The sequence below is a fragment of the Hydra vulgaris genome, chromosome 02 (genome assembly GCF_038396675.1).
Source record: "Hydra vulgaris chromosome 02, alternate assembly HydraT2T_AEP".
Taxonomy (NCBI): domain Eukaryota; kingdom Metazoa; phylum Cnidaria; class Hydrozoa; order Anthoathecata; family Hydridae; genus Hydra; species Hydra vulgaris.
Genome location: NC_088921.1, coordinates 70,309,100 through 70,324,019, shown reverse-complemented (window position 1 = coordinate 70,324,019; position 14,920 = coordinate 70,309,100). Strand labels below are relative to the sequence as shown.

The 14,920-nt window shown below is 28.2% G+C and overlaps 1 protein-coding gene across 2 annotated transcripts; it reads right to left on the bottom strand.

The window, feature by feature from the left end:
• Positions 1–6,492: 6,492 nt before the first annotated feature.
• On the bottom strand, positions 6,493–12,289 carry LOC136077144 (uncharacterized). Of its 2 annotated transcripts, none has more exons than XM_065791830.1 (9): positions 12,080–12,289; positions 11,522–11,883; positions 9,735–9,901; positions 9,277–9,600; positions 8,901–9,088; positions 8,578–8,830; positions 8,058–8,224; positions 7,730–7,982; positions 6,493–7,377 (listed from the first exon to the last, which is right to left on the bottom strand). In XM_065791830.1, exons 1-9 carry the CDS (start codon positions 12,265–12,267, stop codon positions 6,493–6,495), a joined length of 2,787 nt encoding a protein of 928 aa, XP_065647902.1. In that variant the 5' UTR covers positions 12,268–12,289. The 2 variants fall into 2 exon arrangements, with proteins under 2 accessions (XP_065647902.1, XP_065647903.1); XM_065791831.1 differs by having other exon boundaries at positions 9,735–9,859.
• Positions 12,290–14,920: the final 2,631 nt, after the last annotated feature.

Genomic DNA, 14,920 nt, shown 5'->3' with positions numbered 1-14,920 from the left:
CAATAACAATATAATTATTCAAGTCATTAATAATTTTCCGAAGGGTATTGTTTTTGCAGCAATTTGTACAAATGTTACATTCAATTATTGCTATAAGGCGCTGCTACCAATCTAGTAATTTTTTTTTGTAGAAGTAGTTGCGCTCCTTCGTTGTCAAAGCCGGAAAAATATATAATGCAGCGTTTTTGTTGACAGTTATTTTATTTTTGTGCTTTTGTTTTCAGACGATTTAGTAAATTTAACTTTGGCTCTTTTAAGTTAACAAAAGATTTAATTTTCAGAGTTAATAAAAAATTATTTGCTTTGAATCGGGGCCCCTAAAATTGTGGGGCCCGGGGCTATAGCCCCCTAGCCCCCCCCCCTACCTTCCTTGATCTGCCACTGTAACAAATTTAATGTGATGAATATTCAAAAAGATATAAGTGACCTTAAGGTGGCACACAACTGAAAAAAAGCAAGTTTTTTGAAAAAAATCAATTTTTAGATTTTTGGGTATTTTGATTCTATAACCATTCCTTGAACATATAAAAAAAAAATTAGTCTCAAAAATGATATAAAAGTTGATTTAATATCATTTTAGTAGATGACACTTGAAAATAAATTCCCTAACAACGCCTTAGCAACCATCAGTCATAGGAGTTTTTCTGAATTCAAAACAGTAAAACACCATCACAAACTTGGTTTTAATTTGTTATACGCAGACTCTTGTTAGTTTTCAGTTTTAAAAGTCATAATTCAAAATTTTATTTACGAACAAGAGTGTTTTTAATCTGTTAATGTTAGTCTTTTATACTGTAACTTTTCTCTCATTTTATACCAAATAATTTAAAAATTGATTTCAATTTAGTTGGAATAAAGTTGTTTTTAAATGAATAAACAAGGAAATAAAACTTAACAAAATTTATCAAGAAGGATAAAACGAAAATGGAATGGTGTTGTTGGAAATAAAAAATCATCTTCTTCTTACATCTTATCATCGACGATGACATCGTCCACAACTCAAGCAGCAAGTAGCTGTTCTAGTGAAAGGAAAATCAAACCCAACTACTCGAATACATTTGATTCTGGAAAAGATAACTATTTTGTTTTTTTATTAATTTTTCAATTCTTAAAGAACTTATAGCTAAAACTGCATGCAACAACTGCTTTCAGCCATTACTTTTAACAGATGTTGATTCCAGTAGAAAAGGATTTGCACATTTGTTTCAATTAAAATGTGAACACTGTGATTATGTTAAAAGATTTAATTCATCAAACAAATCAATAAATGCTAAATTTGATGCAGTAACAGCTAACTCACCATATGATGTTAATATTCGTGCAATAATAGCTTTTCGAGAAGTAGGCTGTGGTTATGGAGCTATAAAAACATTTTCATCTTGCATGAACTTAAAATGTATATCTGAAAATGGATTTCAAAAATTAAACAAAACTATTATGGTAGCTTATAAAAGTGCTTCAGAGAAAAGTATGTTATTAGCGACTAAGGACTCTAAAAAAGTTGACATTGCTCAGGATATACCATGTGTAAGAGTTTCAATTGATGGTACATGGCAGAAACGCGGTCACAATTCATTGCACGGTGTAGTTACTGCGATTTCTGGGGATAAATGCATTGATATTGAAGTTTTGTCTAAGTACTGCATGGGCTGTAAAATGTGGAACAGTAAAAAAGGAACTCCAGAATATCAGTGTTGGATAATTGATCATCAATGTGAAATAAATCACAAATCTTCGTCTGGAAGTATGGAGTCTGCAGGAGCAGTAACAATTTTTAATCGCTCGGTTAAAAAAAATAATCTAATTTATAAAGAGTTTCTAGGTGATGGAGACACTTCTTCATTCAAAGATGTCAAAAACTCAAACCCTTACCAGGATTTTGACATCACTCCAATAAAACTTGAATGTGTAGGTCATGTGCAAAAAAGATTGGGTACACGACTTAGAAATTTAGTCAAAGCACACAAAGGCACTAAAACACCTTTATCAGGTAGAGGTAACCTAACAGAAAAATGTATAAATTCTATGCAAAACTATTATGGCATGGCCATTCGTCAAAATGTCAACAACTTGTATGCTATGAAAAAGGCAGTTTATGCTATTTTATTTCATTTTACCAACTTTGAAAACCAGCAAATGCAACATCAGTTTTGCCCAAGAGGATTGGCAAGTTGGTGCAAATATTGGGCTCTAAATAATACAAATTACAAATCAAAATCATGTATACCTATCTGGATTAAGAATCTTATTTTACTAATCATCAAGGATCTTCAGGCTGATGATCTTCTAATTAAATGTTTGCATGGAACGACGCAAAATGCCAATGAAGCATTAAATTCTATTATATGGTCTCGCGTACCAAAGCACACATTTGTTAGTAAGTCTACAATTGAAATGGGAACATACTCAGCAGTGCTGCATTATAATGATGGTGCTAATGGTGTATTAGAAGTTTTAAAATACTTTGGCTTGAGTGGAATTGTTACATTAGCTTCGTCAAGTAAAGTTGACAAAACCAGAATTCGACATATGAAGTCAAAGTCAACGGATAAAAGTAAAATGCAGAGAAAAAAAATAAGAGCAGTTAAAAAAGGTTTCATAGACGATCAGCAAATAAAAGAAACAACTGATAGTTACATCTCTGGTGGATTTTGATAATTTTTATGTTGTTATATATTTTTTTCTTATTTTTGCTTTTTTCTCAATATGTATTTTTTTAAACTTTGAAACACATTTTCTCATTAACAAAACAGAATTACATAATACAATTTTCAGGATTTGTTTATCATAATATAATACTTCATTTAACCCTCAGAATTTTCATAAAAAGTTATAGAAAGTGAAATATTGATGTTTATAGTGCTGAATTTATTGATATTTCATATATATATTAGGTGATTTTGTTAGAAATGCAATATTTCATGAAATAATTTAAATTATAAAAATTCCCACGGTCAAACAGGGTGAAATATGATTAGGAAGCTATGTTCAAAATTTTAGTTTCAGTAGTTGAGGCAAAATTAAGTTATTAGGTTTTGAAGATTTACTAAAAACACATGTTTTACAACCCATTTTTGGCCATTATGGATAATAAAATTAATTAAAAAAAAAAATTATCTGTTTTTTATTTTATTTTAATATAAAATAATTGTCATTAAAAAAAAAAAAATCAAAATTTTGATTATTTACAAAAAAACTTGTTTTCAGTTGTGTGCCACCTTAAAACAACTCTAAACTTCCAAGAAACAAACTAATGGAAAAGATTGTACAAATTAAAAAGTGTTATGATAAAGATTTAAATATTTTACACAAAAAAACAATCGATTTAGAAAACAGATCTCGTTGAAATAATCTACGAATAGATGGAATTGAAGAAAAACCTAACGAAACATGGAGTGACTGTGAAAATACAGTAAAAAATATTTTCAAAAAACAACTTAAAATTGACAGCGAAGTGGTTGTGGAAAGAGCGCATCGAGTGGGCAAATCAAGAGAAAGTAAACTACCAAGAACAATAGTTTTGAAGCTATTAAATTACCAAGACAAAAACAAAATTCTAAACGCCGTGAAAAACTTGAGTGAAACTGGTATATTTATTAATGAAGATTTTACAAAGGAAACTATTGAGAGTCGTAAAAAGTTATGGGAGGAAGTAAAAAAACTACGCAGTGAAGTCAAGTATGCTATTATAAAATATGCAGGGAATTTAGAAACCCAAACATTACGTTTTAAAAAGAAATTTTTCTAAAAATAAATGCCCCTTAAAAAAAAAAAAAAGCATGGCTAAGACTAGTGATTTTGAATCCATAAGTTTCAACTTTTCTAAAATAAATAATAATGAAAATATAAAACCCGACATTGATTGCTCATATCACTATCCAAGCCAATTAGAAGGGGTTTTTTTAAAAAAAAGTTTGCGACAAAAATTTAAATAAAATTAGAATTCTCCACGTAAACATTCGAAGCCTCTAAAATAGTTTTGAAAAACTTCTTAATCTGTTAGAGCAAACAAAAATTTGTTTTAATATAATTTGTTTGACTGAAACGTGGATTTCGAATAATTAAAAAATACTTTAATCTTTTATATTTCTTATTTGAAATTAATTTCTCTCCAGAGACAATAAATAAACGCGGCGGAGGAGTTGTTATATTGATGGTGTTCTATTGACGTCACGATGTAAACATTATTATTCCGACGCCATCTTGTAGGCTTAATGTTATTTTCCGTGAAAATTCACGGAAATTAAGAAGCAATTTTGGCTATTTTCCGTGAAAATTCACGGAACTTAATATGAGGAGTTTTCGCTATTTTCCGTGAAAATTCACGGAAATTAAGAAACGATTTTGGCTATTTTCCGTGAAAATTCACGGAACTTTATATGAAGAGTTTTCGCTATTTTCCGTGAATATTCACGGAAATTAAGAAGCGATTTTGGCTATTTTCCGTGAAAATTCACGGAAGTTAAGAAGTGATTTTGGCTACTTTCAACGTATCTTATACATAACGAATTTTTGATAATTTCCTTGGAAAGTAACATAATTTATTATAATAAATATTGGCAGCTTGCATCAAGTTTCTTATGATTTTGGCTATATTTTTTGAAAACTTACCGATTTTTTAAAAGCATTTTGGCTTACAAAAAAATGCCAAATGTCGAATATAGATTAAAGATAAATATAAGTTATGTCACGAATATTCGGCGACTTAATAAAAAAGGCAATCGTTTAATTGTCTTACTCATTAAAGTTAAACCATGCTTTAAGTTCAGATTGTCGTAAAAATAACGTTTTTAATAAGTTTAGAGTTTTCTATACTAATTCAATCTATAGCATTTTCTGAAATTTCCTCAGAGGTGCAAGGTATACCTGAGCTGGTTAGTTTTGAACTTTTCTAAATGGTTTGAAGAGTATGAAACTTTTAGGCATAACTATAGTTAAAATATTTGTCAACAAATAATACTAAATATTTTAACTATAGTTAAAATATTCAGTCAACAAATAATGTATGCTGTAAGACAACCTATTCATAAATGCTCATAGAGTAGTTGACTTATACACTACAACAAAGCAGATGGGAGCCCTCAATATAATTAAGTGTTGCCGAATATTCGTGGCATCTTTTATAAATATCTCTTGTCACAATGTAAACCATATTGCATACACTTTTTAATTTATTTAGGACACTTTTTTAGTCATCTTTAAGGATAGATGATATGTAGTAATTTCGACAATTTAAGTGGTAATTTAATTGTTTAGTTTAAATGCACTAAATTCTTTAGATACACATTTATGGTGCAAAAATGTGTATGCGGAGAAGGATCCCCATGAAATTGGAGGAAGTTTAACTACTTAGGTTGAGCAAATGAACATAAATGTACAAATCTATATATAAAACACAGTCAACAATCCCTGGCTTTTTAATATGGAGAAGAAAAAAAACTTCCTTAATAAAGGGGAAAGTTTAACTAATAGGTACTTGGAAATAATTTTAATAGGTGAAAGCTTGCTTGATAAAGTGCTAACTTAAAGTCGCACAATAAGATAATATAGTTTATAGTTTAATAATAATAAGATAATATAGTTTATAGTTAATAGAGTTTATTTTTTTTACCTTTGGAGCAGTTTCAATATTACAACAACATGATTGACAATTACATATTGTGATAATTAAATTAATAATAAAGTTAGATCATATTACGAAAATTTCCATTCTTAAAGAATTATTCTATTCACTTTACACTTAAATACATAATTTAGTATAATATAATTTTTATAAAATTTATTATATATTATATATATATATTTAGTATACATTATAAAGCGTACATTATAACCATTCCAATAACAAAATAGAAATAAAACATTTCTAGAAGGAACCTCTAAGTTGCGCTTATGTCACAGAGCTTAGCTAATAGTCAAGACAGCTTTATACAGTCTTTCATATAATGAATGAAAGGTTTAAAGCTGTTTACCTTGCAGTTATGTTATCATACCTTCCAGCACTACTGCAGAGAGTAACTAATGACTAACAGGTACGTAAAATGTTAATCAAGTTATAGTCTTGCATAAATGAATTGTATTTAAAAAAACACATAAATTCTGTTTAACCGTAGTTCTTTTGGTGTGCCGATATTAACAGGATATGTCAATTAACGCTAAAAAGTCTAAAAAATGTCAAAGTTAAATTTAACAAGTTTTAAATAAAAGACAAATTATAATTAGTATCTACTTATCGTTAAGTTATATACATGCTAATATATTAAACTATCATTTTAATTTTAATACATACATACATATATATATATATTATATATATATATATATATATATATATATATATATATATATATATATATATATATATATATATATATTTTATATATATACACACATGCATGTATATATATATATATATATATATATATATATATATATATATATATATATATATATATATATATATATATATATATATATTTATAATGTTTTCAATTAGGTTTTGCAATCCATACAAAACCAGTGACTTTTAGGTTTTCTCAAAATACCAACACAATAGTAATGGTACCAATATAAACAGTGATCGCACTGAATCCACTTTTGAAGTTTACTGGCTGATTGAATTTGTTGACAATGATAACATGGCCAACTATCGGATGAAGTGCTCTTACATCGTACTTCAATTTCAGCCCAAGCAGATTCATCAAAATATTGTTTAAGCTCATGTAAATTAGCTCTTTTATCATTAACGATATAAGGTACAGTAAGAGAAAGATCATTACTTGAGATTTTACTACCACTTTGTAATGAATTTTGTGCAATGGAATCTTTGACGAACCAAGTTAAACGAATAAAATCTTTTTCATAAACCCCAAGTTTCTCAAGAGGTTTTGTTACATTGTAAAAAAGTCTCTGTTTTTTTACAGCTGGTCGACCTGGGGGAAAGCGCTGTGGTTTACGTAATACAATGTCAATGTCTTCTAAAATTCGAGTGGTATACCTTTTTTCAATAGGAAGAGCCTCACAAGTGATTGTTGGAAAAGTGATTGTTGGAAAAGTTTTTGATGTAGTTTCAGAGTTTTTTTGTATAGAAATTTGAGATGACACAGGCAAAACACATTCCAATGTTGCAGATAAAGAACTTTCAGGAAATATTTCAACATTTGTCTGCAATCTTTCAACATGAAGAGTCTCACATGTAATTGTTGGGGAAATGTTTGATGTAGTTACAGAGTTTGTTTGTAGACTTTGTTTGTAAACTTTAGGTGATACAGGCAAAACACATTCTAATGTTGCAGAAGAACTTTCAGGAAATATTTCAACATTTGTCTGAAAAAGATTTTCTGAAATAACATCATCTTCAGAATGATGCTGTTGAACCTGTACAAAATTTAAATAGCATTATGATTACAAGTCATGATGAATTGCACATTAAGAAAATAAATGTAAATGATTTATTAGGAGATTTAATGAGGTAGTATAATAGATTCTTGCTTCATTATCAAGTGGTTTACAGTTCAACACGACCTAGAAATATGTTGTTTAACTTGCATCTTCATTTAACAGCTTTGAAGATTGTATTTCAGAGTTGAGAGAGTTACAATAAAAATTAAATGAAAAAATGCTTCATTGATTATATTGGCCCAGCCTTGTGCAAGTATAATTAGTGTTTAACTTATTAAATAAAATGATTTATATTTATTAAAATAATTATGGATTTTATTATTTTTACCTGCAGTTCCCACTCTCCAGATATGCATTGTTGGTAAACTGATTCCAGCCATTTAATAGCTAAATCAAACTTACTTGGTGTAAATTCAGACAAGATAGATGCCAAAGGCTGCAAATGGCTCAAAGCTGTATTATATCTTTCATTAACAGTGGAATTACATAATGCCACTGGTTGAATTGAAAAGGTCATGCATGAATTAGATAAATTGTCCCCTTGGTTTACATTTGCCATTTGATGGGTAGGAACAAACCACCTAAAATTATTTTATTCATTTTAAATATTTTTTAACGTACTTCTACTATTAATACAAATCAAAAACAATTAGTGCCTTTTATGAATAAGATCTAGATCAGATAAGTTCATATTTTTTTCTCTAATAGCAAAGAAAGCATGAGAGCATGGAACTCCATAACCAGCAGCGTTATCACATTGGCAAGTCCAGTTTTGAAGGGGAAACAAACAACCATTGTATTTAACTTGCAAGCAATTATTTTCCTGAAAATATTTTAACCTCATATTTTATAACATGTTAAAATAAAATAAATCGTACTTATTAATATAAGTATAAAAATAATTAATATAAGTATAAAATAATCTTAATTAATATAAGTATCTATAAGTAATCTTAAATAATCTTATATAATTAATCTTAATTAAGCTATAAATAATTAATCTATAATTAATCTTAATTAATATAAGTATCTATAATTAATATAAGTATATAATAATTTTAATTAATGTAAGTATAAAAAAAATCAATTTTAAACTTTTGTTACAAATTGTATCTATTATGAATAAAATTGCTAAATAAATCAGAGCAATCATAAAAAAAGATTAAAAACACTTACCTCTTGTAAACTATATCCTTCCTTTTGACTTAAATTATACTGTTCAACCATATGTTGTAAAATGAATGACGAGATTGCATGAGCATAAAATTTTAAACATTCTGGAAGCTTAGTGTTTATTTTAAGACGCTGATCAAAATCAGCATGTTTTGATTTTTCAAGTTGAACTCTATTTATCTTTATTATTTTGCTAATAAGATTACCTGGTGACATACGCGATGTCAAACCAACATCTTTTAAAGTTCTGTGATACCTACAAATTATGTAAAGTATTATTAACTAACAATTAATCTTATAACAAAATAGAAAACAAATCATCAAACCGTTCCAATCTATTATTGGTGTGATTATCGATGTGGAGTAGCCCTTTTCTTTTGTAGCCCATGAACATGTCAGCCATCATCAACCAGTTATTTGTTAAGTATGTATAAAACTCTGGGAAGGTCTCTTGTATATGCAACAAAGCTTCATCACATGTTTGCTGGTTACCATATAACAACCTTTTTGTAGCCTTACAATTAAGATATGTAAATAATATTCAAAAACAATTAACAATAAAATAAATGTATGAAAATAAATTAAATGTAAGAAGTTAAAATAAAATTACTTGCATTTATACAAGGCATACAACAAGCATTAGTGTTCCACGACTGTCAAAGTCATGGAACATCTATTGTCAAAAAACTATTTAGAACTAACCTTATATAAAGATTCTTTGTCATTACTTATCAAATTACTTTTTTTTATTTTATGTACAAATGCTTTGGATACATGAAATCGACAAAGCAAAATATGATTATCTGGGAAAACAGCCTGCAACACTGAGATTTCAGCTTTAGCCTTATCAATTACAAAAATGGATGTTGAAAATGTATTAAAACCAGCCCATTCATGTGATCGTATCAGAAACATTCTAAGATGAGCTTGATCCTCACGATACACTATTGATTGTATTACAGGTCGCCCCATCCCGTGTTGATCTACTACAGCAAGTGTGTATAGAGGCATGGAGAGATTATTTACCTATACATTTGTTAATGGAATTAAGTATTATATGTAAAAAAAAATCAGCTCCTAATAAAAAAAACAATGCATTATATTTTGTAAAATAAAAGAGAAAAAAAAACCAATTGAGAAAAAGAAAACAAATAAGTTGCCTTATAAGTGCCATCCATCATTATTACATCGGGAAATTTTTGCAGGAGCATTATTTGCTCAGTTGTTGTCCAAGTTATGCATTCAACTTGTCCATCTGAATTAGCATCAATGTGATAAAGACTTCCTGGAAAATCAAGCACTGTCTTTATTTCATCAAGTGCAGAACCTAATTAAATATATATATATATATATATATATATATATATATATATATATATATATATATATATATATATATATATATATATATATATATAAATATATATAAATATATATATATAAATGTATACATATATATAAATATATATATTTATATATATATATATATATATAAATATATATATATACAGGCCCAGTTCACAAAATTTTGCTTCCCCTACCCCGCCCCAATAAGCGTAATGTACTTTATTGATGATCCCTTAGCACAAGGTCAAATTTGTGAACTCAACTTAGAAATCTTTTAGGGTTATTAGTCTAGTCTTGATTTAAAAAATACCAAGAAAAGTCTTGTTATTTCTTGAATTACTAGTTATTTTTTAAGGTTGGTCTTGATTCATTCAAGACTTTTCAAGACAAGACTGAAATGGTCTTGTCTCGATTTGTCTTGGTATTGTCTTGTCTTGTTTTGCTAAAATGATTTTAACAAGACTTTTTATTTCAAGATGCAGACCCTTAGTCGCAATATCAATCGCTTCTTCAAGATCACCTTCAAACATGTCATCTTTCATCCTGTCGTATTTTTATTGCCGTGTTCTGTGTACCTTTAAAACTAGATAGTTCCGTTGCAGGTTGGACAGTTTTCTGACACATGAGTTAACCCGCTGTTTGGTATCCTGGATTTCATCCAAATATAAATTACTGCATCTCAAGATTTTAACTATCAGAAAGAGTTTTTCCTTCACTTAAATGATGAAACTAGAACAGTTAAAGTACATCCAGCATACATGGTAATCTTGCTGTAGATAACTGAGAAATTGGCTTTCCAATAAGCTAGTGCTTAGGAGCAGAACTGATGATGACTGATCTCAAACTGATGATGCCATTTTATAGTTTAGTTTATAGTTTATTACTTGAAAAATTCAATAGTTTAATTTTAGTTTAACATCAGTTCAATATTGATTCAATAACAGTAACACTTAGAAAATAAAAAATAAACATCCAGGTTAGAACTCAGAACACAAGTAAGTTTGACGTAAAGTATAAGTTGCTGTCTTATTGTGCCCTTCACTATATACAGCCTTTCAACAACATGGACTGAGATTAAAGACCACACCATTACTGATGTTGGATGCTTCACAGTTTTCACCAGGCTGTTGGGAAAGTGTTTCTAATCAGAACAACGTTGAACGTTCTAGCACTAGTTATCAAGGACTTGATTAGTTGACTCATCAGTTAAAAAAAAGTAAATATCAAGATATAGAAAAAGCAATAACAACTAAATTGACAGAGAAAAATGCAAAAAAATAAATACATTAAATATTTTTTATATACATAAATACACAACATATAAACAATTTACAAAATTAATTAAATTGTTCTTTTTCAACTCAAAGAATAATCAAATTGTTTTCCAACAGCATTTTTAAAATAGTTTTCTGAAACTAAAAAGGAACTCAAACCAGTTACTCTGTTGAATAATTATTGAATTAATTATTGAAAAAATTGAATAATTGAAGAGTTACTCTGTTGAATAAATTAAATATACCATGACAATTGCTAAATTAGACAAAAAACATATTGTGATTCTAATATCTTTCACACCACTGTATATAGAAAAATAACTAACCTTTGAATTTAAGCTTTTGTTTTATGTTGTAAATATCTCTAGGTTTAGTTTTCAAACCGCTTCTATTAAGGCTATCTGTCACAAGTGCTGTATTTGCCCCATGTTCAATCAACATCAATGTCTGCTGTTCTAACAATCCTTTTGGTTGACGCTGTGAACTGTACATAGAAAATTCTTCTATACCATATGGATGGTTGTGTTCAAGAAACAATTTTTTAACACCATAGCATTGTCGTTGGTTGTCATACGAAACATAAATAAACATTTTGCAGCCACATGGAAGTATTGCCTGATTATTGCGCTTACCTTGATTTTTCTTTATAAGATAAGGTTTTTGATGGCCAAAATGTTTGCATGTCCATCTGTAAACATGAAAAATATATGAACAACACTATTTTTTAAAAGATAGTAATTGTAATTGTAAATAAAAAGATTCTTTTATGATTATTTTATAAGTATTTTTTTTTTAAAGGAAATCCATATATAGTAAAATAGATATAAATACACCACAAAGTTTAGTAATTAAAAATACTAAAAAACATAAATATAAATGTAAACCTGCATGCATATATTGAATCTAAAGGTTGATTTTTAATTTGTGATTCTTGTTTCACTTTCTTATTGTAACTTTCAAATTTTTCCTTGTAATCAACTCTTATTGGGTGAAAATGGGTATTGCAGTAATGCATCACAGCCTTTTCTGCATCATTGAAATCAGAAAATTTTTCATTTAGAATATCTTGCATTGTTGCAAATTATTTAAAATATAGCCTTCAAAAAAGTAAAAGAAAAATCCTAAAAAATATTTGATAAAACTCTTGATAAACACACAACAAAATCATAAACTGTGTTCAATTGTAGTTGTCCAATTTTGAAATACAAACAATTAACTTCATACAAACTTTATATATTTTTATAGATATAAATTTTGAATACATATTTGTTTAAAAAACATCATCAGTGAGATACGATTTAAAATTGTTTGTAAACTATGATTAAATTTATTGTTGCTACTTCCATGTTTAGGATTTATGTTAAATAAACTTAGTATTATATTTCAATCATCAAGGACACACTATATTCACTGATGGTAGCTCAGAGATAGTGATTTCGGAGATGGCGATGGTGTTTCAGAGAGCCTGATAAATAATGGATAGCATTGCTTTTCAGGAATGCATCATTGCTATCTGTATCACAGCCTGTTGCCTACACCATTTTAATTATTCAAAATAATTATTTCAAAAAAATAGATCTCAGTACAAAAAATAGATCTCAGTACAAACTTTTTCCAAATTTTTGCAAACACCAATAATTAAAAAACAAAAGTGGATAAGAAGACACATATACACAAATAATATACACAATAATCATATTGCTGTAGTTGACTTGTTTTTAAGTAAATCTAAGTGATTCCAGAATGACTAAAGACTCCTGGTGGTACAGAGCTCAACTCATCTCTCCACTGCAAACATCAAAGTTCATGTTTTGGAGTTAAAGGACTAAGAGAGATAAGTGAGGTAAAAGGCTGAGAAAGGCAAGATCTGGTCTATATCAAGTTGTCTTGTATGATTTGCTTTCATAGGGAAAGTAACAAATGAATGTAAAAAATGTTACTCAGATTTAAAACACCCCTGGCTTGGGGCTCTTGTTGAGTAAAAGCTAGAGATGGTATATCTACAAAAGTATTCATCTTGGGCAAGCATAAACTGCATCAAGCAATTTTTTTGTAGAAGTTTCTAATCGTGTCTCACTCTATCCCATGGTTTTCACTTTCCAAAGAAATTGCAATTTTTATTTGTAATTGCTTCTTTCAAATTTGTTTTTAAAAAAGAACAATCTGAGAGAACAAACATTTTTTTTCTCTAGATTGTTCTTGAATGAAACTTTTTGCAATGTATATAAAAAATGAAACCTATTTAATTTAGGAATTAAATAGAGTCAAAGACATTTCAAAACTTTTCATTTTTTAAACTAAGAAAAAGGCAAAGGTTATTATCAAAAATTACTAAATTAAATAGTGTTGCTTGCATTGTTGGTAGTGACAAAAACAAAGTAAAAATGTTAATTTTAAGAAAAAAAGACAAAATTAAAAAATTGCAAATCATATGATTTAGGAAAACACGAGAACAGGAAAGAACTCCAACCTTTAATGTACAAGAAATAATCATTTTTAGAGCGTGAAAGAACTAAACCTAGTAAGCTGGAGAAGATCCAACTATATTTACAAACATTTGTGAACCTTGTCTAGAAGAGAAAGGGAATCATTAGAATAACAAGACCAAATGTGACAATTGTCTTCCATAGTGGGATGAATAAGAGATTTATAATGGTAGAGAATGGAATATGGTGTAAGAAAATGGTGAGCACAACTAAAAGTTTTAAATTTCGCTTAGTAAAATTTCACAATTAGGAGTTGAAATTTTTGCTAAATAAAAACTTTGTTTGCCTAAAGATTAACCAATTGATGTACTATTAAAAGTTCTTTATGTTTAATAGATAGCATAAAAATTTTACCCTATCTATTAAACATAACTAAAATTTTTGAGATACTATCTCTAACTTCTCTTCAACCAAGAGCCCTAAGGCAGGGGGTATTTTATGTCAGAGTTAACTTCCCTCTACCTTTACTTATAAAAGCAAACTCTACAAGGCAGCAGGATATCTAACATCTCGTACAACCATGTGGCATGGTTGTATTGGACTAAATGTTACCAGTAGCTGGGTGATCATTATGACCTGACCAAACATTTATTGCAAAAAATCAACTCAAATATATATATATATATATATATATATATATATATATATATATATATATATATATATATATATATATATATATATATATATATATATATATATAAAGTTTAAGCAAACGAAGTTATACTAAAGGTTCTTTGTGTTTAATAAATAGGATAAAATTGTTATGCTATCTATTGAACACAAAGAACTTTTAATATAACTTTGTTTGTTTAATCTTTAAGCAAACGAAGTTTTTATAAAGAGAAAATTACTTAAACCTTTTAAAAACAAAGCAAATACTTGCACAAATACTTGTTTTGTTTCAACATCAAAAAAACTATCAAAAACAATATATCTCAATCGATTTTAATTTTGATTGACAATATATGTCAATGGATATTAAAATTAATCCTACATAAATCGATTGTAAGTATATTATAAATATTCATTCAACTTGTCTCCTATATTCTTTAATTTTTTAAACGTTCATTGGTTAACTCAGAAATACGTCATTTTCACGGAAAATAGCCAAAATTGCTTCTTAATTTCCGTGAATTTTCACGGAAAATATAATTTACGATCTTGTAGGTCAAACTAACGCATTAGCTTAAGGAGCTCAACGCAAGGCCAATTACTATTATCTGTTAATGTGGTTCC

Bases quoted from the DNA above. Each gene is read 5' to 3' on its own strand.
- LOC136077144 (XM_065791830.1), bottom strand. From the start codon at position 12,267: ATGCAAGATATTCTAAATGAAAAATTTTCTGATTTCAATGATGCAGAA. The intron at 11,884-12,079 runs GTTTACATTTAT...TCATGTTTACAG, and splicing joins GATTCAATATATGCATGCAG to ATGGACATGCAAACATTTTG. The intron at 9,601-9,734 runs GCAACTTATTTG...ACAAATGTATAG, and splicing joins TGATGGATGGCACTTATAAG to GTAAATAATCTCTCCATGCC.